General features: G+C 42.2%; 1 protein-coding gene across 5 annotated transcripts in view; it reads right to left on the bottom strand.

Moving 5' to 3' along the window:
* Positions 1 to 21,938, bottom strand: part of PARP11 (poly(ADP-ribose) polymerase family member 11) — a 57,053-nt gene extending 35,115 nt beyond the window's left edge. For 3 of the 5 annotated variants that reach the window (XM_029953706.1, XM_029953703.1, XM_029953702.1), the window contains exon 1: positions 8,259 to 8,440. Coding sequence is in view for 1 of the 5 variants with exons in the window: in XM_029953702.1 (XP_029809562.1) it covers positions 8,259 to 8,276 (18 nt within the window). In the remaining 4 variants the exon portion in view is untranslated. Of the gene's footprint in view, positions 1 to 8,258; positions 8,441 to 9,179; positions 9,234 to 15,009; positions 15,219 to 15,541; positions 15,625 to 21,726 lie in introns of those variants that run through there. The other 2 variants (XM_029953705.1, XM_029953704.1) reach the window with 2 other exon arrangements.
* Positions 21,939 to 22,795: the final 857 nt, after the last annotated feature.

Genomic DNA, 22,795 nt, shown 5'->3' with positions numbered 1-22,795 from the left:
GGCCTGCTTAGCTAAAATACACTCAGCAGCTTAAATAACCTGAACCATTACTTCAAAGCCAAAACATCTCGGTTTTTAATGAGGAGAATAAGACACCAGATTTGCTGGTCACGAAACTATGCTGCACGTGGTTGAATTGCTGGGGTGTGACTCCTTCCCAGAATCGAATGGCCTTCTTCACTCAGCAAAGTGAGAATGATTTTATGCTTGTGGATAGATAAAGAGCACATCCAAATGTTACAACAAAACACCAGTTTTAAAACAGATACTTTCCAGAGACTGAAGTAATCAAAGAGTAACTAAGAATCCATTTGCTCCTATCTTCCAAACATTTGGGCTGCTTGAAACATTCACCCCTACAGTTACTTAATCTTTTAAGTGTGTCAATTTGGCAACTGAGGGAGCATTAGGAATAGTCTTCGGGGAGAAATCTTCTCATGCTTTCTCGATCCCTGTTTGGTCCTGGCATTCCCAAACACCTGACAGAGCCAGCACACACCAGTTGCAAATCTTGACAATCTAAAACTGTAGCACGGAATCTCCCAATTTAGTAGAAATACTGGGGGGGGGGGGGGGAATTCAGAGTGTCTCAGAGTGTCTGGATCTAACCTACATCTCAAGCTATCTGTCGACAAATTAGATACATACTTTGTAAGAGGCTACAAAAATATCATCCTTTTAAATACTGAAAATAATTTTTTAAATACTTTCTTGTTTGAAATTGGTGATATGAATGGGTGTTGAAAGTTTGAGAAACACTGTCCTAGGAGTCTCACTCTCATGATTTTAAAAGCCATCCACACAGACTAAGGCCAAAATTGCCATTTCTACCTCAGTCTTCTCTGAGTTCTGGACCCAACTACCCAACAGCCAACAGCCTCTTTACCTTTCCTGCTGGAGTGCCTCACAGGCACGTTAAACCTAGGCTAGGCCCCCAACCGAACTCTCGATCTCCACCACAACTTGCACTTTCCCTATCTCCCCCTCTCAGTGAAAAGGATCTCACTCCTCCCAGCTGCCTGTGCCAGAAATCTGTCACTCATCATCCAAAGCACAGCGTGAACTGATCCACTTCTATCTCTCTCCCCCCACTACCATTGAGTTAGTCCAAATCACCTTCAACTTCAGCTTGGACTACACTATAGATCCCCAAGTGATCTTCCAACAGCCTTTCTGATCCCCCTCTGCATTAATTTTCGATTGCTGCTGGAACAATTAGCACAAACTTAGTGGCTTCAAACAACACAAATTTATTATCTCACACCCATGTTGAAGTCTGACATGGAACTCACTAGGCTAAAATCACCATGGGCCTAATTACCCTCTGGAGGCTGTAGGGAGAGGGACATCTGTTTCCCTGGTCTTTCCTGCTTTTAAAAGCTACCCACATTCCTTGCCTCGGGCCCCCTTACTTTATCTCCAAAGCCAGCAATGTTGACTGTTCTTCCATAGTGACATCTCTCTCTGATGCACTTCTTTCGTCTCCTTCTTCCCTTGTTAAGGATGCCTGTGATTACACTGGGTCCACCTAGATAATCCAAATGATCAATCTCCCAATCATAAGGTCAGCTGATTAGCAATCTTAACTCCCCTTTGCTATGCAATCTAATATGTTCGCACCTTCTGGGGATTAGGATGTAACTATCTTGGGGGGGGGGGGTCACTATTCTGCCTACCACCCTCCCTAATACATAACTCATGTTCCAGATAGCAGTCAGAATGGCCTTTTTTGAAACACAAATATGTTCATGCCACTTCCTATATAAAACCGTTCAATGGCTTCCCACTTCTCCAAGGAAAACGTTCAAAATCCTAAACGTACCTGGCTAGTTCCTGCCTACCTACAGGCCTCATCTCCTGGTTCACTGGGTTCTGGCCACACATGGCCTCTCTCTGCCTGATGCACCAAGGTCCTTTCCGCCTCAGGGTCTCTGCTCACACTATTTCTGATGTCTACAGAGCCTTCCTTGCCTTTCATCCAACCTTTACCTGGCTGACTCTGGCTCAATCCTTCAGATCACTGTAAAAGTGACTTTCACAGAGTAGACTTACCTGGTCTCCCAATATAATATTAGCTCCCTCTATGATACATTGTCATTGTGGTTTTATTTTTATTTATTTTTGAGAGAGAGAGAGAAAGAGAGAGAGAAATGAGTGGGGGAGAGGCAGAGAGAGAGGGAGACCCAGAATCCCAAGCAGACTGCACTGTCAGCACAAAGCCTGTCTTGGGGCTCAATCTCAGGAACCATGACATCATAATCGGAGCCAATATCAAGAGCTGGACACTTACCTGACTAAGCCATGCAGGCACCCTCCCTGTTCTTTTTCTTTCAAAGCTTTTACTGCAATTGCAGTTAAATGTTACTTGTATAATTATTGGCTTAATGTCTGCTTCCCTGCACTACACTGCAAGCCCATGAGGGCTGGGGCCTAGTCTGTTTGGTTCACCACTGCAAACATGGAGGTGTAGAACTGATTTTACAGTAGGTGCTCAATAAATAGATGAGTGCTGAGGCGCCTGAGTGGCTCAGTCAGTTAAGCGTCCGGCTTCAGCTCAGGTCATGACCTCACGGTCGTGGGTTCAGGCCCTGTGTCAGGCTCTGTGCTGACAGCTAGCTCAGCGCCTGGAGCCTGCTTCGGATTCTGTGTCTCCCTCTCTCTCTGACCCTCCCCTGCTCACGCTGTCTCTGTCTCTCAAAAATAAATAAGAAACATTAAAAAAAAATAGATGAGTTTTATCAGGTACTATTTCAAAACCAGACCTAACTCTTAGGGGGTGAGTTGCCTCAGCCAAAGACCTCAACATTCTGCTTGAGAATTTCAGACCAGGTGGGTGATATGCAGCGTTTCCCCTCACCCCATCCTTCAAACCTGTTACAAGCTTCTGCCTGCATCCTGAATACCACACTCTGGGACTCCAAAATATGTGTGACTTATGTCCTTGTCCTTGTGCTGTATGTACCGTGCGAATCCTAAGGAGGCCGTATCATTTCCCTACCCTTGCTCAGGTGCTGGACCACTAGAAACAAGTTCTAAAAACATGGGAGTCGGTGCCACAGAGTTGGTGATTTCCTGCAGCTCAGGAACCCTTCCTTATCTCTGACTCCCTGTAACTTTCCTCACAGGTCCTTTTTTTTTTTTTAATTTGTAACATTTATTTATTGTTGAGAAAGAGAAAGACAGAACACAAGTAGAGTAGGGACAGAGAAAAGAGGGAAACACAGTATCTGAAGCCGGCTCCAGGTTCCAAACTGTCAGTACAGAGCCTGACATGGGACTTGAACTCATGAACTGTGATACCATGACCTGAGCTGAAGTCAGCTGCTTAAACGAATAAGTCACCCAGACACCCCTCTTTTTTTTCTTTTTTAAATGTGTATTTATTTATTTTGGGGAGAGAGAGAGCAAGCAGGAAGAGGCAGAGAGGAGAACTGAGGATCTGAAGCAGGCTCTGTGGTGACTGCAGAGAGCCCAATATGGGGCTTGAACTCACGAACTGTGAGATCATGACCTAAGACAAAGTCAGACATTTAATTGACTGAGCCACCCAGCCACCTTTCACAGGTCCTTTTCTACACACTTGAAGTTCCATATCCTAAGTCAGACTGGAAAGAGGATGTGTTCTGGATCCAGAGAGTCCGAGATTTAAAACCTAGTTACGTCCTTATCCAGAAAGTTCACCAAACTTTGAGATGTAATATCATCACGAAAACTGAGATAACGATTTGTTAATTCCTACCTCACTTAGGTATTACTCACATAGGTAACCTCAGTGTGCACATACTTTGTTTACCACTGCCTCAGCCACCAAACACTAGCACGTCACACTACTCTCTGAGCTTAACTTAACCTACTTCTAGGACAATTACAAAGAATGCCAAGATACAGATCATCAATATATGAACCCATGACTATATGTTGGTCTATGAAGACACTACACTTGCTGTAGTACTTCCATTTCCAGGAATAAATCCTACCTCCATCTTTCCCCCAAGCCTGAGGGATGCTGCCTGACTCAGATGAGACAGTACACCGACATTAGTTACCACCACCCACAACCCCTCCAGCCTCATTCTCTGAAAATGGCCCACACTGAGACTCTACTCATCAGGTATACACTCTTCCTATTTTACCCCATTATCCTAACTGTACCTGTTGTTTTCTTTCACCTTGGTGGTCTATGGTCATTATGCTCCCCTGACCTTCCAAAAAGACCACTTATAACTTGGACACCTAGCTCAAATGTAACTTATGCTAGTAAACCTCCTTAGTCCCCTGTATGCTCGAATATCACCATCTCTCCCCCAAACCATACTGCAAAACCCCGAGGGGCGGACTCTGACTTCATCCATGTCTGTGATCCTCCTCCCTAGTGTCTAGAATGTTTCATATGTGGTAGAGACGTCATAAATATTTGCTGAGTGGGTGAAATAATGAATCCATGATTGGTTTCTCTGGTAGTCTTGTTTGGACCTACAGTTGATAATGGGAACTATCAGAGAGACGATCAGTAGAGGTACCCATGACCTGGGCAGGACTAGGGGCAGGACTGAAAATGTACATTGGACAGGCATATTCACTACAGTAATATCTGAAGCCTTGGAGCTCACAAGGGGAAAAACGGGATGTGCTGAGAGAAAACAAAAGTTAACAAGAGAACATTCCAGGGGTAGAAGAAGGCAATGCAGTTAAGATTATTGTTCAGATATAAATAACAACAGGAAAAGAAATCCAAAGGAGTATACAGTCGCAGGAAAATAAAAGAGAGTCCTCAGAAACACTGCTAGTACATTAATGTTGCAGAAAGAAGAGGCTGGAGGCATAAAGGTCACTACTGTATGTGTTGATTTAAAAATTCTTGGTGACCATCAGCCAGTGAGGTGTTAGGGGCAGAGGTGGGGCTGAAGGAGGAAAGGTATGAATAAGGATGACAAAAAAAGCCTAAGACTATTCTTTCAAGAAGTTTGACAGAAGGGATAAGAATCACAGTGCCAAGTGGAGGCAGCTGTGAACAGAAAATAAGAGAGAAAAGGTGGTTCAGCAGGTAGAGAAAGCACTGCACCAATACACAAATGGTACCACTGCTCCCCCCTCACAACAGAATGCAGTACCACAGGACGCAGGTACTCATGTAATTCTGTTGCTCACTCACCTCTGTGGTGAGCGAGAAAATCATGTTCCCCTCCCTTAGCTAACTCATCAGATTCTAATAATATGAGTAATATGTGGAAAGGAATTATGGAAGAGTTTATTGTTGAAAGTAAGGTCTTAATACTTCCAATAAATGGGTTTGTCATTTTTCAGTTTCCTTTCAGATTCCTTACAGATGTTTCTCATTTTTCAGTTTCCTTTTCTCCATGTGACAATGGGAAACTGAAACTCCTCCATATGTAATAGTGGTTACTTATTCCAACCCCAGAAAAGAGGAATAAGACAATGACAAGAGGACAGAGAAAGGCAGGATAAAGTCAGGGTGTATAGAGTCAAGGCAGTGATGGCAACCCCTTGAATTCCTCTCTACAGACTTTGCCCCTTTCCTAAAGTGGGGGACATTAGTCAAGGGTTACCTCCTGTAGGTGGATGGAGAACTGCCAGGAGCTCATATCAGAACTGAGTGTGCCTGCTGCTCCTGTCAATCAGATCTGCCTTGGCAGGGACAGTACAGTTACCTCAAGGGGCCTGGTCAGTGAGCTTGAGTAGATAGCACTGACCTCATGATTGTCTTGAAAAATAAAATAAAATTTTGTACTGAGACAAAGTTTATTTATAACTCCTTGGTTATCTTGTTGTAGATGCTCCATCCCCCCCCCTCCCTCCCTAGGGAAATGTTGCAAGCTCAGTGGCGATTTTCCACCCTCCGAAACATGTAACAGAGACTTTTCACTTGGAAGGGGCAGCTGCTTTGGAGCATTACCATGGCCCGCCTCAGTGTAACATTATCTCAAAGCCACTTGTGAGTAGAATACAGTATCTTACAGAAGGTATATTTGCAACAGGAGGTATATCTGTAGCTCACAGGTGGGTCTATTAAGGCCATCTATGCTATCAAACATATATAGGGAAAAACTAGGCAGACGTCTCCAATTAAATCAGTTTGCAGTGGCCTTCCTTCACATAGTAGAATTTATTATCTCATTAAATGGTTAGAAATGGTAAACAGGAATTTCAGGTTATAGTGAATTCGACTGTGTAATGCAAAAGTCATCTGCATTTATCTTTAGGATACATTGGGTGCTTTTTAAAATTCTCTATGTATTTGGCTTAGGGTAACATTAAAATTAATTTTCATTCTATGACCACAGCTGGACAAACTGTCCAGATGTCTCTTGTATTACTATAAGCTAATAAGTTAAAGAGAAACACACATACAGATGTTGATTGCATTTTCAAAAACTAAACTTATCCTTATTGATGGGATTCATATGTTCATCAGAAGAAAACCAGTGCTAGTAAGAAAACACTGTAGCATTAAGATATACTAAGGCAGCATGATAAAAGTCAAAGAAGAATGTGGGGTTAGATGTGGAAGGTTCACCACTATTAACAAAAAAGTCAGTGTGCTCTACCGAAATAAAACAAAATCATTAGGGTGATGTCAGAAGAAACATAGAAACGAGATAATGATATAACAAACTAAATATATGAGACATTCACTAAGATCTTTATCATCCTCACAAACATACAAATGAGCCAATAGCAGATGCTAATACATATGTGATGAAGGAGGCAGAGTGAACAATAGGAGCCAAGAACTCTCTCTAGTACTAACCCAGTTACCTTTGTTAATTCAACAGTTATTTAATGAGTACCTACTAAGTGCCAGGCTCTGTTCTCTAGTCTGAGGATACAAAAATACACAAAACAGACAAAATCCCTGCCAATCTAGAGCTTACCATATAGTGAAGAATTTGAGCAAGACATACTGAGGTGACTAAAAAGTCTGTATGGAGAAGCCAAGATGAAAGGGACTGTTAATAAAAACTGAATACACACACAACAAATGCACATATATACATACACACATATACGTACAATGATATACAATGAGGACTGTTGATGACATGAAAATGAATAGAAAAGCAGAGAGCACATTCTCATAATTCTAAATTATTTTTGCTAAAATCAAATGCCAGCAATCACTTTCCTCTGATGTGGCCTGATACTGCACAATTATATGTATGAACCAAAAAAAACCTCAGATGATGACACGTTGGACTAGGAGGTAACCACAAAGTACAACCACAAATGCGGACCAACAGACTAGTTTCTACTGGAGAAAAACTTAAAAAAAAAAAAACTGAATTAACTGACAAACTCTCCAATTCATCTAGCAATATATTCCAGAAATGGGAAAAAATAAGAGTTGATTACAGCAAAAGAGCTACTGCAATATGAAGACGGAGCTGTAAGTAAATGTAGGCAGTTGTCTCAGTATACCGGGCAGTTTCACACAGTCCAACGATTTGGTAAAATGTGATTCTGCCATTGCCCCGTCCAACTCGTATGGTGTATATATTGTACGTTTGCCATGTTACTAGTTGATTTCAATTCTAACAAGAGATTAATGGAGTACTCCGCAAACAAATTCCACTCTTTTAAGGGCGGCACATTAAATAAATGTATAAAAAGCAAAGCAGATAAAAATACGTGCAGACACAATGCAAATACCAAAGTCAAACAACAGACAAGACTTGCAGTTGAAAAGTCCCAGGTCATCAGTTCTGTCCATTGAAAAAAAAAAAAAAAACCAATCTAAGAACTTCCCCATCTAGAGGCTTAGAACATACACTCAGTCCCAAGTCTGAAATGACTGTCCACCAAGTAGGGAAAAGGAGTACTGATGGTTTCTCTTAGGCCCATTCAAGACACGGGGGGTCGAATCCCCTCACTTTAGATGGATGGGACTGGCAGGTACACCTGAGGCAAAGGGAGTTACAGGCTGGAAACCCTGTAACTCCGATCAAAAAACAAAACACAAAGTTTAAAAAGATAGTGAACGGGGGAAGGCAGAGAAACCACAGCAAGTCCAATAAATAATTGTAACAGAAAGAAATAATGCGTTGGGGATCCCACGGAATCATCTCCACCATTCAAAGAGCCAGAGACTGTAGAAGCCACAAGGGCCGGGATCCTCGGGGTCCCGGAACTCAATATCAGCCTGAAGCAGGTGAGGGGGCGCAGTTCCCGGGAACCCCCTCCCGCCCCTCTCCCCTCAACCCCGCCCATTGGGGTCAGCCCCGTCCCGCCCGGCTACTCACCGGATTCGCTTCCCACATAACGGTGGCGAAATCGAGCGGAGAGAGCCTGGGGGAAGGGGCTAGCCGCGGGACCAAGGTGTTAGGTTTTTTCCGAGGGCCCCCGGGAGCGAAGGGATGGAGAGTCAACCTTTATGTAGGCCTTCCTTCTACCCCGCCCTGTCACAAGCTAGCGTCTTCGTACCACCGATCCTCCCGACTTCCGCCCGAAGCCGGCCAATCAGCGCTAGCCCCGCCCCACCCCCGGAAGCTCGTCCCGCCCCAGCCGCTCCCTTCCGGGCCAGTGGGCGGGCACGGTGGGCGGGGCTGGAAAGTAAGCCGAGCGTAAGGAAATTTAAAGGGCTTCCCTTCTAACCACCTTTCCAGTGCTGAGTCTCCAAGGCAACTTCTTCCCCCTCCCCGCCTCCAGAGTGATCCTTAAGCTGCAAGCTGGTTGTGTTTCCAACGGTATTTATTGATCACTACATAGTGAGTGCCAAGAATCAGACAGGACTGAGAATTAATCCTAGAGTGGCCAGTGGCTTTTGGGACAAATTTTACAGTCTCTCAATTTCCTCATGTTCACAATGGAGATAGTAACAGTACCCTGTTACTTAGGTGGGATATAACACCCACCTAAGGGTGTAGTGAGATCGTTTAAAACACCAACCACAAGAGCTCAATAAGCGACCGTTATTTCCCAGACATCGCGCTAGGCTCTGGCGTGCTAGACTGACCCGTATGCAGCCCATGCCCTCATGGAGCTTAAGAGTCTTAGGGAAGAAAGGAAAAAGTAATTTAGGTAAATAAAAATGTGCAGTATGGTTTGTAGGTAGTATGGCAAGTACAGGGTTCTATGAGCGCAGCTTACCTAGAGTGTCTGCTTTCCTTCTTCCCAATTATGTAGTTTAAGCTAAGACCTCCAGGATGTACTGTTGAACTTACCTGGATAAAGAGCTTTAAGAGATGGGGAGAATCTTCCGGGCAAAGAAATAGAATCTACCCAGGGGAAAGGAAAAAGAGACACTTGGTTAAATATCCTTCTGGGCTTTTCTATACACATTAAATAAATTTTTTTTTGATCAAGGAATACCTATAGATTTAGAACCTGCTTCTTTCACTTAATATCAAATAGATAGCCTTCACTCCAATGCATTTAAATTTATTTCATCATTTTGAAATGGATTCATGGCATTCCAAGGTTTGTATGTATATCTTACACACACACACATTTGAAATAATTTATTGTGATAAATATTTAAGTTGTTTTCAATTTTTTACCATTATAAAAAGTGCAGCAATAAACATTCTTGTACATTTGTCCACTTACCTCATCAGATTAGTTGTTATAAATGGAATTGTTCAATAAGGGATTGTAGAAATTTTGGTACATATTGCCAAACCACACTCAAGAATAGTGTGTAAATTTGAAATCTCTAATTTCTTCTTGTAAATGGATTGAGATAGATATCTTCACCTTATTTTTTCCACTTTCCTTTTTACAAAATGGTTAACCATTTGCCCCAATTAACCTATTGAATAACCCATTTTTCCCCAGTGCTCTGAAGTAGCACATTGATTACAAACTAAATGTGTGTGAGGAAGGCCATATCTGTTTCCGAACATTCTTGTCATTTTATTATCTGTTCATTCTGTGCCATGTGACACTTATAATCATTGCAGCTTTGTAACATATTTGCTGTTTCATAAAGCAAGTCCTCACCTAATTCTCTTCTTTTTCAAAATTTTTAAAATCATGAATCTTCCCATTCAGGAATACATCTCTTCATGTAGTTAGGTATTTTATATTTTCAAATACGTAAAAAATTCTCACAAAGATTTATACAATTTTTGTGAAGTTTCTTCCCAGATTCTTAACAGTTTTTCTGGTGTTGTTGCAAATGAGATATTTTTCGTTACTGTAAGTTAGGAAAACTATTGATTTTTGTTTATTTAACTTGTATCCCTACACACTGACAATGTCTTATTAGATCTAATAGTTTGCCAGGTGATCTCTGAATTTTTATCTCAATGATCATTTTAACTGCAAATGATGCCGTTTTTTCTCTTCCTATTGCATTGGCCAAAACCTCAGAAAACTTTTTTATTTAAATTTTTTTAATGTTTTTTATTTATTTTTGAGAGAAAGAAACAGCATGAGTGCAGAAGGAACGGGGGTAGAGGGGGGGGAGGAGACACAGAATCTGAAGCAGGGTCCAGGCTCCGAGATGCCAGCACAGACCCAATATGGGGCTTGAACTCATGAACTGCGAGATCATGACCCGAGCCAAAGTCAGACACCTAATTAACTGAGCCACTCAGGCACCCAAAAAACTTTTGAGGAATGCAGGACAAGATGATGAGCATTCAGTCTATAATACAGTAAAGAAGCACTTGTTCCTAGCTGGTTCTTGATATCCTTTAAATACAATGTCATTTTAGGGTGCCTGGCTGGCTCAGTTAGTAGAGCATGCAACTCTTGATCTTGGGGATCAATGTGAGGATGAGTCCCACATTGGGTGTAGAGATTACTTAAAAATAAAACCTTAAAAATAACACCCTGTCATCTTTAAAGAAATTTCCTCTAATCCTCATCTCCTACAAGGCTTTAATTAGGAAAGGAGGTTAAATTTTATGAACTGTCTCTTAAGCTCTATTACTATATTCACTTTTTACTCTGACTTATTGATATAATGAACTGTACTAGATTTCCTAATGTCCAGACCACCCTTACATATTTGAAATAAACACTCCTTTTAATGGGTTCATCACTCTTTGAATACACTGATGGATTCTATTATTTATGATTAAAATTTATTTATAATTAATGAAATTGACCCATTGTTACTAGTGTTTTTGTATTTGTGTTGAACAATTTGTTAAGTGAATAGTATTTAGCTCTTCAAAGGTGGGTATTTTTATAAAGCAAGTTAGAACCAAGTCTTTCACCTTTAGTGGTGCTGGAACTATACTTCATTTCTTTGAAGTCTTAGAGTTGCCAGCACAGGTGATCAAAGAATGGAATGGAAAGAACACAACTGGTTTGAATATATATCAGCTTTTAAAATATAAACAGCTATATCTCAAAGTAATATGAAGGGAGCATACTTCATAAATTGAAAATAGCTGTGCAAATTTTAGTATTAATTTTTCCCCATCATTCTTGATTTATGACCACTGAGAGAGCAAGAGTGGGAAGGGACCTTAATGATCATTTAATCCTGGGGTGGCAAACTCACAGCTTTAGCACACACAATCTAAATTTTGAGAGGTAAGTGGCCGCCATTTTAAAACTAGAAAATTTCACATTAAATACTGTGGCTCTCCAGCTTTCCTTAGACTCAGCATTCTCATACCAACAACTGGCCAAAGCTTGCTGATCCTGTCCCACTAGGAATGGCCTCTCAGGTTTACCTCAGTTACCAGGCTCATATCTCTCATCCTTTAATTACTTAGTTGGGCCATGTAGGTCTTTGAAATTTTACTAATAATCCACCTCTTATTTGGCTAAGGAAATGCAACAGACCTGGGACTTTCTAAAATAATCTCATAGAAAACAACTTGACTGTACTCTTCCATGCCTCTCTCAAGGATGGGCCCAATCACTGGGGCTCAACCTCTCAGTCTTTGAATAGATCGCTCTCTGCATGTAATGCCTGAGAGGTTCCCTGTCACACAAGGTCTGGCACTGGGAATGTTTCCCTCTACATTAAGGCTCTGGGCAAAGTGCCACAGCAGTGGGAACTATGCATACTGACCACGGTCACTGGCGTTCTCAGAAGAAGAACTCAAACAGAAGACAATTTACTTCATCGTTTGTGTTTTCTCTGTGGGTTCTGGGTGGAAGCATCTAGAGCCATGCTAACCCCAGCCCGAGGATACGGAGTGATCGCAGCCCCCCTTCCACCTGGTTGAGTGTATTAGATTTCTGAATGCCAAAAGAGGAGGGAGGAAATGCCTGAGGGGAAAGGAGAGAGGAGAAGAAAAGGGGCAGTGAAGACCTATTACTGGAAAACATAAAAAAACCCAGAAAACCATTAGTTGAGTGGCAAGGCAAGGTGGTGAAAACCAAATCTCACATAAAGACAGTACAGGGAGAAAAGAGAACCAATTGGTGAGATGCAAGATATAGCAATGCTTATAATTTTAATGTAATTTTCATAATTGTTTTTATTTTTAAATCTTCATTTACAGCCAGAAATAGGGGAGCGCTCAAAATGCACATGGAAGGCAAGGCTGGATTTGACAAAAAGGAGGAGCCGGAGACCGGAAGAAGGCGCAAAAGGAGAGCCAAGGGGCCACAAGAGGGTACCCGGAGGAAGGGAGAAAAAGCAGCATTTGTGCCCATCAGCCTTGAACATAAAGACCCAGCCTCAGCCTGAAAAAGAGCCAACAATGAGGCAGCCCCAGAATCAGCCCTTCTGCTGAAGTTTGACGTGTTAACAACTCCGGCAGGAATTAAGAGGTGAAATAAGCAGATGAAACATTTGCTGAAGCCGAGATAAGCATTCCTGGGAAGGAATTTTTCAAAAAAATCAAAATGAATCCCGTAAATCTTCCTAATTAGGAAACATGACCAGAAATTAAATTCAACTGAAAAAAAAAATGAAGTGCTAAATAACTCCCCCCACTAAATGGCAAGGCTCTATTGAAAATACCACTGATTATTAGTTTTAGCTGCTCAGGGAAATTATCTGGGCACAATGCTAGGCATCAACATGCAGCTCACAGCAGCAGTCAAAAGCAGCAGCTGAGATGTGTGGCCATCCTAATTAGAGGATGGAGATTCTGAAAAGGCTCTGGGGCTGTGACATTCCTGGCTGGGGCTCTCCTTCCAGGAATGCCACATTAGGGTTTTGGTCATCACACTGTCAAGAAGGACTTAATAAGACTGATCCGGAAAGGGACAACAGAAATGACTTAGAAAAGAGTGTGAGAAGCTTTGAGGTTAAAAGCAGAAAGCAAGAAAACAATTCCATGAGAAATAATTTTAAAAATTAGACAGGGAGGCAAGCAAAAGCCTTGGGTAATGGAAAGAGTGGCCGGAAGGTGTCCTGTCCACATTAGGTCATTCCAGGCATGTGGGGCTTTCTCTTATTCCTAATGAGCATGGCCTGGGAGGTCAAGAAATTAGAACAAATTATCTAATATGAATTACTCTTCAGTTCTTCGTTCAACAAATATTTACCAATCACCCTCCATGTTCCAGGCACTGTCCCTAGCCTCTTAGGATATATCAGTGAATAAAATAGAGAAAAATCCCTGTCCTTGCAGAATTTACATGCTAGGCGGGCAGGCAAGGCTTGGGCTAGGTGTGGGACGAAACTGATAATATAATGTAATGAGTAAATACATTGTACAATATGTTACAGGGTGATGAGGACTACAGAAATTAAAAAACAACAAGGTAAGGATATTGAGAGTAATCAGGATGGTCCTCATGGAGAAGGTAACATTTGAAGATAAGCCTGGAAGAGGTAAGGGAGGAAGTGTGATGGATATCTGGGCAAAAAGTATTCTATAACAGAAGGAACCGTTGGTGCAAATTTCCTAAGAAGTGTGAGTGTGTCTGAGTGTGTGTGTTTGGAAAGTGGGGAGCAGATAAGATGCACAGATTGAACTGGGGCCTGGCATAACAATAAGCAAATACAAGGTGCAAAGTATGTGTTGGACCCTGTTATAAGCTCTTTGTATATATTAACAAATATAATTCCCACAACAACTCTATAAAGTAGGCACCCTTATTACCCTCTTTTACATGTAAGGGTAGTGAGGCTCAGGAAGATTCATGACCTTGGCCCAAGACCAAAGATTCAAACCTAGGTGCTTAGCTTCGGAGCCTGTGCCCCTAATTACTACTCTATGCCTGTTTTCAGTGTGGTTTCAACCCATCTACTTCTGACACCAGACCTGATTACCCAATTGCAATTGGAATTCAAGTACTCTCCCAGGATAAATTTATGTTCTTTATAAAAAAGCAGTGTTAGTTGTTGCTTTACTGCCTAGGTCCCTTTCCCTGACCCTCTGCATCCTTCCCCCACCAACTGGAGGACTTTCTGCAAGTTCACCATGGAGTCCATTGCTTTCGTCCAGCAAATCAAGTAAACATCTATGGATAGAGCTTTGGCTCAGTGTGGGAGGGGGAGTTGGTGAGCAATAGAGGGGGTGCTTCTGTAGATTAAAAATGCCCTACAGAACACTAGGAGGCAGGACAGAGCATACACTGCATTTAAAAACTAGATACGTATTGTCTTCTCTTCCAGTCTAAAAGGCACTATGTGGAGGAAATGTGTTTGTAACACACTAATCACTGGCTGTTCTCATACTTTCTTCCCATTCTCTCAAGATACAGCACCTTTATACTAAAAACCACTGAATTATGCACTTTAAATAGAGGAATTGTATGATATGTGAATTACAGCTCAAAAAAAGCTGTTAAAACAATTCATTTTGTAAAAATATCGGATAGTGGCTTTCACATCCGTGGCTCACCCTCCTCCATCCTCCTTCGTGTTAGCTTCAGAGAGCCCAGAACCACACTCAGAACGATGTCCACCCTTCCTAAACCCCAAGCACTCCACCAAAGTTACAACTTTGTTTTGACTCCCATGCGTACAGCATTATGCCAAGGAATAAATGATTCTTTCCCATTATACCTTCGGTACCAATTTTCCTTATTAGAAACCAATAATTCTAATGTGTGTATGTTGAAACAAACATGTATATATTATGCAGTAGAAGGTAATATTCGCATACACGAGAAGGCAATACTCACATACTGTTTGAAGCAGTTTCTTGCTTGTGGCTGTTTCCAGCTGAGGCGGGGAGGCATGTGTTCCCCTGCCACTATGGGAGAGAAGCTTGAGATGACATGTTAAAGTCTAGAACAGTCAGGAGACTCAGAGGCTGATCCGAGGTCTGGTCCTAACTAGCTGAGCGATATCGCACAAGTCACATCCCAATTAGGGGGCCTCAATTTCATATCTGAAAAATAAGATAATTGGACCAGGTGATCTGCAATGTTGCTGCCGGATCTCACAGTCTATGATTTGGTGTCATAATGAGACAAATCAGATGCTGGGCAAAGGTCTATCAGCACCCCAATGCCCAGACATCCAGGAAGCAAAAGATAAACTCTTTGCCTTTGAGGAACTTTTAATCTAGTGGAGGAAACGGAAAAGAGAGTTACACCTAAGATTTTTTAAAGATATAAAGTAAATACACAAATCATCCAAAGAATGCAAACGACAGGAAGGAGCTGAGAATGACCATCAGTTCTCCTAGCCAATCATCTTGCTTTGACTCACCTGTGCAACTAGAGAAGCAAGGAGGCTCTTACTCTGGCAAACCGTGGGCAGGCTCCCCTGGCGCAAAGGCGCTCCTTGGACACCTTGTGGATAGACTCAAATCACAGAGTAAGAAAATCTCAGAGTAGAAGAGGAACCCTAGCAAACATGTAATCCAAATCCCTCCATGAACATTTAGCATTTGTAGGTGATGTTTCCCTCATGTTTACATTCTTATTTGATAGGATACTCTTAACATTATCTGTGATCCTGGGTAATCCTAAAACTGGAATAGGAATGCCTATAATATGCTTCCCTTCAGAGTCCAGTCCGTTAAATATGGAATGGTTTTGAGACAAGGCTCAGCATTGCCATAGCGTTGAACAAGATTTTCCTGGGAGCCACTTCTCAAAAATCGCAGCCCTGAAGAAAGTCAAGTTCCTCTCCTCTATCGAAGGGTGCTCATGCATTTTCCTATCTCATGCTTTCATTTCAGATCCATTCCCATTCCCAGAGGCTATTTCCGCAGGTTTCCATGTCCTCACTTGACATGAGTTCTTAAAAAAAAAAATGAAGTGAAACTAAAAAGAAATATGAAAAAATCAGGAGGATCTCTACCATTCAATTCCTTGATGTTCATCTGTCCTGGAAAGATCTCTTTCAGCCTGGGCTCTCCTGGTTGAATATTTATTCTGGGACTAGACTAAAAATCACTGTTTCTGGGCAGGATCCTGAGGAAGGCCTGCCTGGATGATACAGTGATACAGGCTGTCAAATATTGGCCCCCTGAGGTTTCTTCCACTCCAAATATTCTGAGGTGCAGAGAGGAATGGTGGCGCCTCACAGATTGTCTGAAACAGGGTTTTTACATCCTAACTGAAAATGTGCTCATTTCATCACTAGATGGCGCTGGCACACAGGGGAGAATGACTCTGGTTTAAAAAAAAAAAAAAAACGGCGAGCACAAACTTTCTAATAAGCTAGAGAATTCTTTTGTTTCTGGGTGGGCAAGATCAGCTTTTGTCAAGCACATTTAAGAATAGCTGTCTGTAGTAGCAATAATCTAATTGTGCTGCTTTACCCCAAATCAACCAAATGGTCAAGACCAAATGAAAGCAGTATAATGTGTATTTAGGAGTAAAGGCATTTATAGAAAAACAATAGATCTCTTAATTATGTCATATCAAAAAGAAATAGGTGGTCAGGAGGCTCAACTGTACACTATAATTAAAAGCGAGTGGTTTTACATTCTTGTTCTGATATGGATCGGCCTTTGCCAGTTAAATAATGCTGATACAAATTCAGGTAGCTACAAATTCAATTAGGAATTAAATTAGAAACTTTCCTGTTTCCCAACAAACCATATTGTTTGAATATATTTGGATCTGTTTCAGAATTGGTTGATGGACCATTTGATAAATTATTCACTATTTGAACTATAACCACTAACTAAATTCTGATAAGATAACATCTAAATGGAGTCTTAGAATTTTTGACTTGGAAGGGAGCTTACATGGCCTCTGTCTTCCTCCCAGCTCCCACACTAATCTCTTCCACATTAACAAGGGCTCACTCTTGCTGTTTAAACTCTTATAGTAACGGCAAACTGGCCACTCTGCCCACTGTATTTCCAGAGAATTCTAACAGAGAGTTCTTTAGGTTGAGCCAAAGCATGGCTCTTTATAACTTCTGCCTGTAGATCTCCATTCTTCTTTTTAAAGGAATTTCAACCTTTTTTCTTATATGACTCATTTTTAAATATGTGATGCTTTAGGGCCACTTAGGTGGCTCAGTCAGTGAAGCGACCAACTCCTGATTTTGGCTCAGGTCATGATCTCATGGTTTGTGAGTTCAAGCCGTGAATTGGACTCTGTGCTCATGCGCAGGGCCTGCTTGGGACTCTCTCTCCTTCACTCTCTGCCCCTTCTCTGCTTGCTCACTCTCAAAATAAATAAAAACATTTAAAATGTTTTTGAAAATATGTGTTGGTTTAGGCATTCTCAGCCTAAAATAGTATCCTTTTCTTCAACCATGTTTTATATAACATGGTTTCTGGGTTGATTTTGGCTGCCTTTTTTTGAAATATCTTAAAACATGTTCTGATCACATAGCCAGCAGGACCATTAGCTGCCTTGTTTCAAACACTGTTTCCATCAACCCACATTTGGTGAACTCTCTTCACTGTTTTCTTTTTGGAGCCTGTGGCCAACTCCTAGGTCATTCCCGTGGACGTGGTAGGTCAGACCAGCCCAACCCTTATATATGAAATTCATTTTTAAAAATTATAATGCAGGTGTTCAGCTCTGTGATGTGGCATGGATTTCAGCTCCTGGCTCTGGTCTGTGAAAATTACATAGATTCATTTAATTCAGACTCCAGTGCCAGACATCATGGGCTTCAAAATTTTATTCCTCTGCTCATGAGCTGTATCATCTTGGGCTAGTGACTTGATTTCTGAAAACATCAGCCTCTTCATCTCTAAAATGGAGATATAATATTACCACCTGCCTCTGAGAGCGGTACAATTTAAATGTGATAATTCTGTGGAAAAAGTATATTTAACACAGTTCATGCAACATAGCAAGTGTTCGGTAAGTGTTTGCTATTATTATCATCATCATCATCATCATCATCATCATCCAATCACTGTTCATGTTAGCTACCCCTCCTTGTTCATGTCATATGAAAATCCGATAAGCATCTCCTCTGAGACACAGACAAAAATCCTGTCAGAGACGTGTAAAAGAGAGACCTCCAGAGCTCACCGCCATGGTTTTCCTGCAGGCTGACATAGGCACTAATCAGCAGTCTTTAGGTATAATTCTCACACCAGCCGCGGATGTACCCACTGGCTATCAGCCAGGTCATGTCTCATCCACAAGGTGATTATGATAGATTTCGTCAGATGCCATGCTGAAAGCAAGTATGGTTTTGATGCCTCTTCTTTCTGCCAGTCTAATATCCCTATCCAAAAAGGAATAAATGAAGACATGTTTTGTTTTCTGAGATTTCGGGTTGGCTCTGAGTGATCTCTGCTTTTCTAAAGACTTACAAAGAGTCTACTTAATAATCTGTTCAGTTGATGGGTTAAAGTGGGGAAATTGTGGGTTATTTCCCCCTTCGTTTCTATTATTATAATAATGTTTGTGGAGTAAATAGCTTTTTAAAATTCTGTTCTAGAATTCTGCCAGGGATAATTGTCAAGCTGACTGGCTTATAGTTTTTATAATATGCCCCTTTCCCCCTTTCTGAGAATCGGGACAACTTTGTTCTTCTCTTGTCTGTTAACGGTTCTCCTATTCTCCATGCTTTTTCAAAGATTATTGACAATGGTTCTGGGAGTTCTTTGAGCAACCTGGGATGTGATTTGTCTAAGTCTGGAGATTTGAATTTATTAAGGGGGGTGAAAAGAACACCACACTAGTTTCTAGCTCTGGCTTTGCCCTTTACTAGCTGAGTGAGCGTGGGTAGGTTTTGATTTTATTTCAGCTGAAACGTCCCCATCTGTGAAACACGGCATTTGGTCCAGATGATGTTGAAGGGCCCTTCAAGGTCTGATGGTCTCTGTTCTATGTCTCAAGTAATCTAATATTTTCTTACTAGCTTTTCTCATTCATCTTGGCTTTTGATTTCCTCTCAATAAAATTTGTTCCACCCTTTACTTTTTTAATTTGGAAGATATATTTTGGTTTAGAATCCAAACGTTTTAGTGTGGTGCTTAGAGTCCGACGTATCTGGCCCCAGGGTTTCATTCTGGCCGTGTCCCCTCCAGCCAGGTGCAAGCCTGCTCTTCATTCAGATGGACGATGCTGTCTTCCAGGTGCAGGGGCCCTCCCATCCTCCAGCCAAGGCCACTTCCCTAAGGGGAAATGTGGTTCGTGATCCCCAGCCACCTCTTTCAGTGGGCTTTCACTGGCCCTTTAAGGCCCAGTGCAGTTACCAGTGCTCCTGGGCAGTGTTTCCTCACTGCCCCCAGGCACAATGCTCTCTTCTCTCTAAATCTCTGATGCATTCAGTGCAGTTGGTCTGCCACTTAATCATGATAATCCTTGTGGCATTTGAGTGTAGGTGTTGAATTGTGCTGTTACTTATTTGCACGTCCTGGGCCGCTCCCTTCTTCCCTCTTCCCCTCTCCCTGTTGAGCACTGTCCAGGGGATACTCCAAAAAGTTTGGTGGGAATGAATTCCAAGTCATTGCCAGCTTTTCTTAATCAGAACATTTAGGTAATCATCTAATACACAGAAATTTCTTTATCTTAGGAGTCATAGGAAGGTGAGGTGAGACCACATAGCTTAATACTAGAACACACTTCATTTTAAGACAAAAAAAGGAGTTTAGTACACAATTGATAACGAAGCCCAAATTAGCTCACTTTCCTCCCTACGGGGAAATGCTACAGGATTTGAGAAAAGTTGTTGAATGGGCAACTAAGTGGTTCAGGATCAAGTGTGCCTCCCTGGTGCCCATCCTTTTCTAATCTAACCCTTCTTCTATTGGCTAACATCCTAAAGCTTTGGGTTGGGTGTCCCGTTTATTTTTCATCTAATAAATGGTACAGTTACATTTCTTAGTAATGGTGACACTACTTTTGTGTGTCCCCCATAAGATCAGGTGCATCCCAGCAAACACGGACAGGGAGGGCTGGCTTCTCCCATCAACGTTTGTGAAATAGATGTTAGCAGTAAATTGTAAATCGTCATGAATAATCTTAACAGAACACTCGGAATCACACCATTGTTATAAAAACATGGCTGACCCTTGAACAACTTGGGAGTTAGGGGCACCAACCGCCTGCAAAGGAAAGTCCACGTATGATCTTGGCTCCCCCAAGCCTCAGCTACTCATCCCCTCCCTTGGACTGGAAAGCCTTACTCATAACAGTTGATTTACACATATTTTGTATGTTATATGTTACATTGTGTTACATGTAATGTGTGTATACATATGTACTATGTTATATTACATGCATGTATTCTTACCAAAAAAGTAAGCTAGAGAAAAGAAAATGTTCAGGAAATCCTAAGAAAGAATATATTTACAAGACTATACTGGAAAAAATCTACATGTATCTGGAGCTGTGCAATTCAAACCCATGTTGTTCAAGGGCCAAGTTGTCCTGTGATTGTGGGGGAAACTTTGGGATGAGTTTGTGACAGAGGAAAAATGAAGTCTTTCCAAAAATGAGCTGCTCCCAAAGCATGTCAGAAATGGAGCTGAGAAAAGAAGTCATTCTTATGTTCAACACATGAGCACACACTATGTACCAGACCCTCCTGGGGACAATGGTGTCAGGCACGAGGAGATATAGGAAGGATATCTAGATCTTGCTCACGAGAAGCGAGAAGCTCCCTCTCTTGGGGGAGAGACCACTAAAGAAACAGATAAGGGTTGTGTGGTAAGAGAAATGCTCTGACGGTGATTTGTGAATCCCCTGGGGCCAGGGGTGCTGGGTAGAGTGTAGAAGGGAGCCAACAACTTTGTTCCTGCACTCCTGAAACCTCCCCACACACCTGAGAAGAGGCTAGGTTCTCTGGCAGTCACTACCCCTACCCTCTTCCAACACCAGGAAAAGGCTGGGAACTGGGAGGCTGAACCATGTACTATTATAGTGAGAGCTGCATACTAACAAGCCAGCCCGAGACTTATAAAGCAGTGTTTGTACAGCTCACTCATTGCCCTGGTTGGGGGCGATAAGCACAAATTTCCCAGGCAAATACAAGTATAGTCGGTGCTTAGTAAGCTCATAATAAATGGGAGTGTTTATAACTATTAAACATAATGATAACATTGGAACTCTTTACAGAAAACCAAAAGTAAAAGCGTGTGAAGAAACAGCCCAGCCACATGCATTACTGGACGCATCATCTGCCGTGGGAACATAAACTCCTGCTCGCCAGTAACAGTCATCCAGAAATTACACCACCGAAGCCACATCTCCTTCCCTTAAAGAGCACTGTCAAGAGCACTTGTCTCTTCAAATCAAGGCAAGTACTTTCCTTGGCAAATCCCATCCCTATGAAGCCAACCTTATCTCTCACATGCCTGAGTCCCTGACCCCATCCCCCCAGCCTTCACCGGGTTGCAAATTCCAAGCCAGCCCATTATCTGGACTTCCCCACATTTTCTCCTTTTCTCTTCCAGCTTGGTTTCCCATGACTGGGCAGAGCTCCTTCGCCCCCCACCCCGCGCAGCCCCTCCCCCATACCTCCACAGAGAGGAGAGTGATGGCACTTCTTCCTTCCACCTGAGGAAACGGAGGCCCAGGGAGTCTTGCCACTTGTCTAAGGTCACACTTCTAGTAAAGGTCCTGGGAGACCTTGAGCAGGAAGTGTAACCTGGCCTGCTTTGGGAGCCTCTGAGCCGTCTGCGCATCCTGCCCTTCACCAGCAGGGGGCTCCATTGCTGCCTGGGCTTCCCTCTACCCACAGAGGTTCTCAGTGAGGCCAGGAAGCGGGGGGGCCAAGCTCTCAGAGAATTATGGCGTCACTGAGGGAGGAGGAAAAGGGACCCTATGGATTTCCCAGAGGCCTTCCTCCTGCAGGGAAACCCCTCATTACCACAGTGGTGAAGGCGACGCAGCCATGTGAAAAACAACTGTTGACTAAAAACCATCGGGGGATTCCAGTGGTGTAAAAACGTTCGCCAGCCCTTGTTCTTGGGCCCATGAATGACCCTGAGGCTCCCTTTCCTCATCCATAAAATAGCGACAGTAAATACCTACCTCATCAGTTTGTTCTAAGATTCAATCTGGTGATACAGGTCAAGCCATGGCCCCGTGACTGACATATTTCAGGTACTTGGCAATCTCTGTTTTATTCCATGAAAATGACTTTTGCCTTAGGTGTAGGGAGGGGTGATTTTTTTAAAACTTCACTTTCTACACTTTAATGTAATATATATATTAAGAAATGAGTGAATGGGGGCACCTGGGTGGCTCAGTTGGTTTCGGGACCAACTTTGGCTCAGGTCATGATCTCATGGCTGGTGAGTTGGAGCCCCAAGTCTGGCTCTGTGCGGACAGCTTGGAGCTTGGAGCCTCCTTCAGATTCTGTGTGTGTGTGTGTGTGTGTGTGTGTATGTGTGTGTGTGTGTGTCTATCCTTGCTCCTCCCCCACTCATGCTTTCTCTCTCAAAAACAAATGAACATTAAAAAAAATGTGTTAATGGATTAGTGAATACATGTATTTTTAAAATATAAGAAAAACACAAGTTCTTTCCAAAGTAAGAATGTTCACTGGTGCTTTAGCCCTAAAGGCTTCATAAGACCTTCTGTA

This window comes from Suricata suricatta, chromosome 10, assembly GCF_006229205.1.
Source record: "Suricata suricatta isolate VVHF042 chromosome 10, meerkat_22Aug2017_6uvM2_HiC, whole genome shotgun sequence".
Taxonomy (NCBI): Eukaryota; Metazoa; Chordata; class Mammalia; order Carnivora; family Herpestidae; genus Suricata; species Suricata suricatta.
This window is presented reverse-complemented; position numbering and strand designations above follow the sequence as displayed.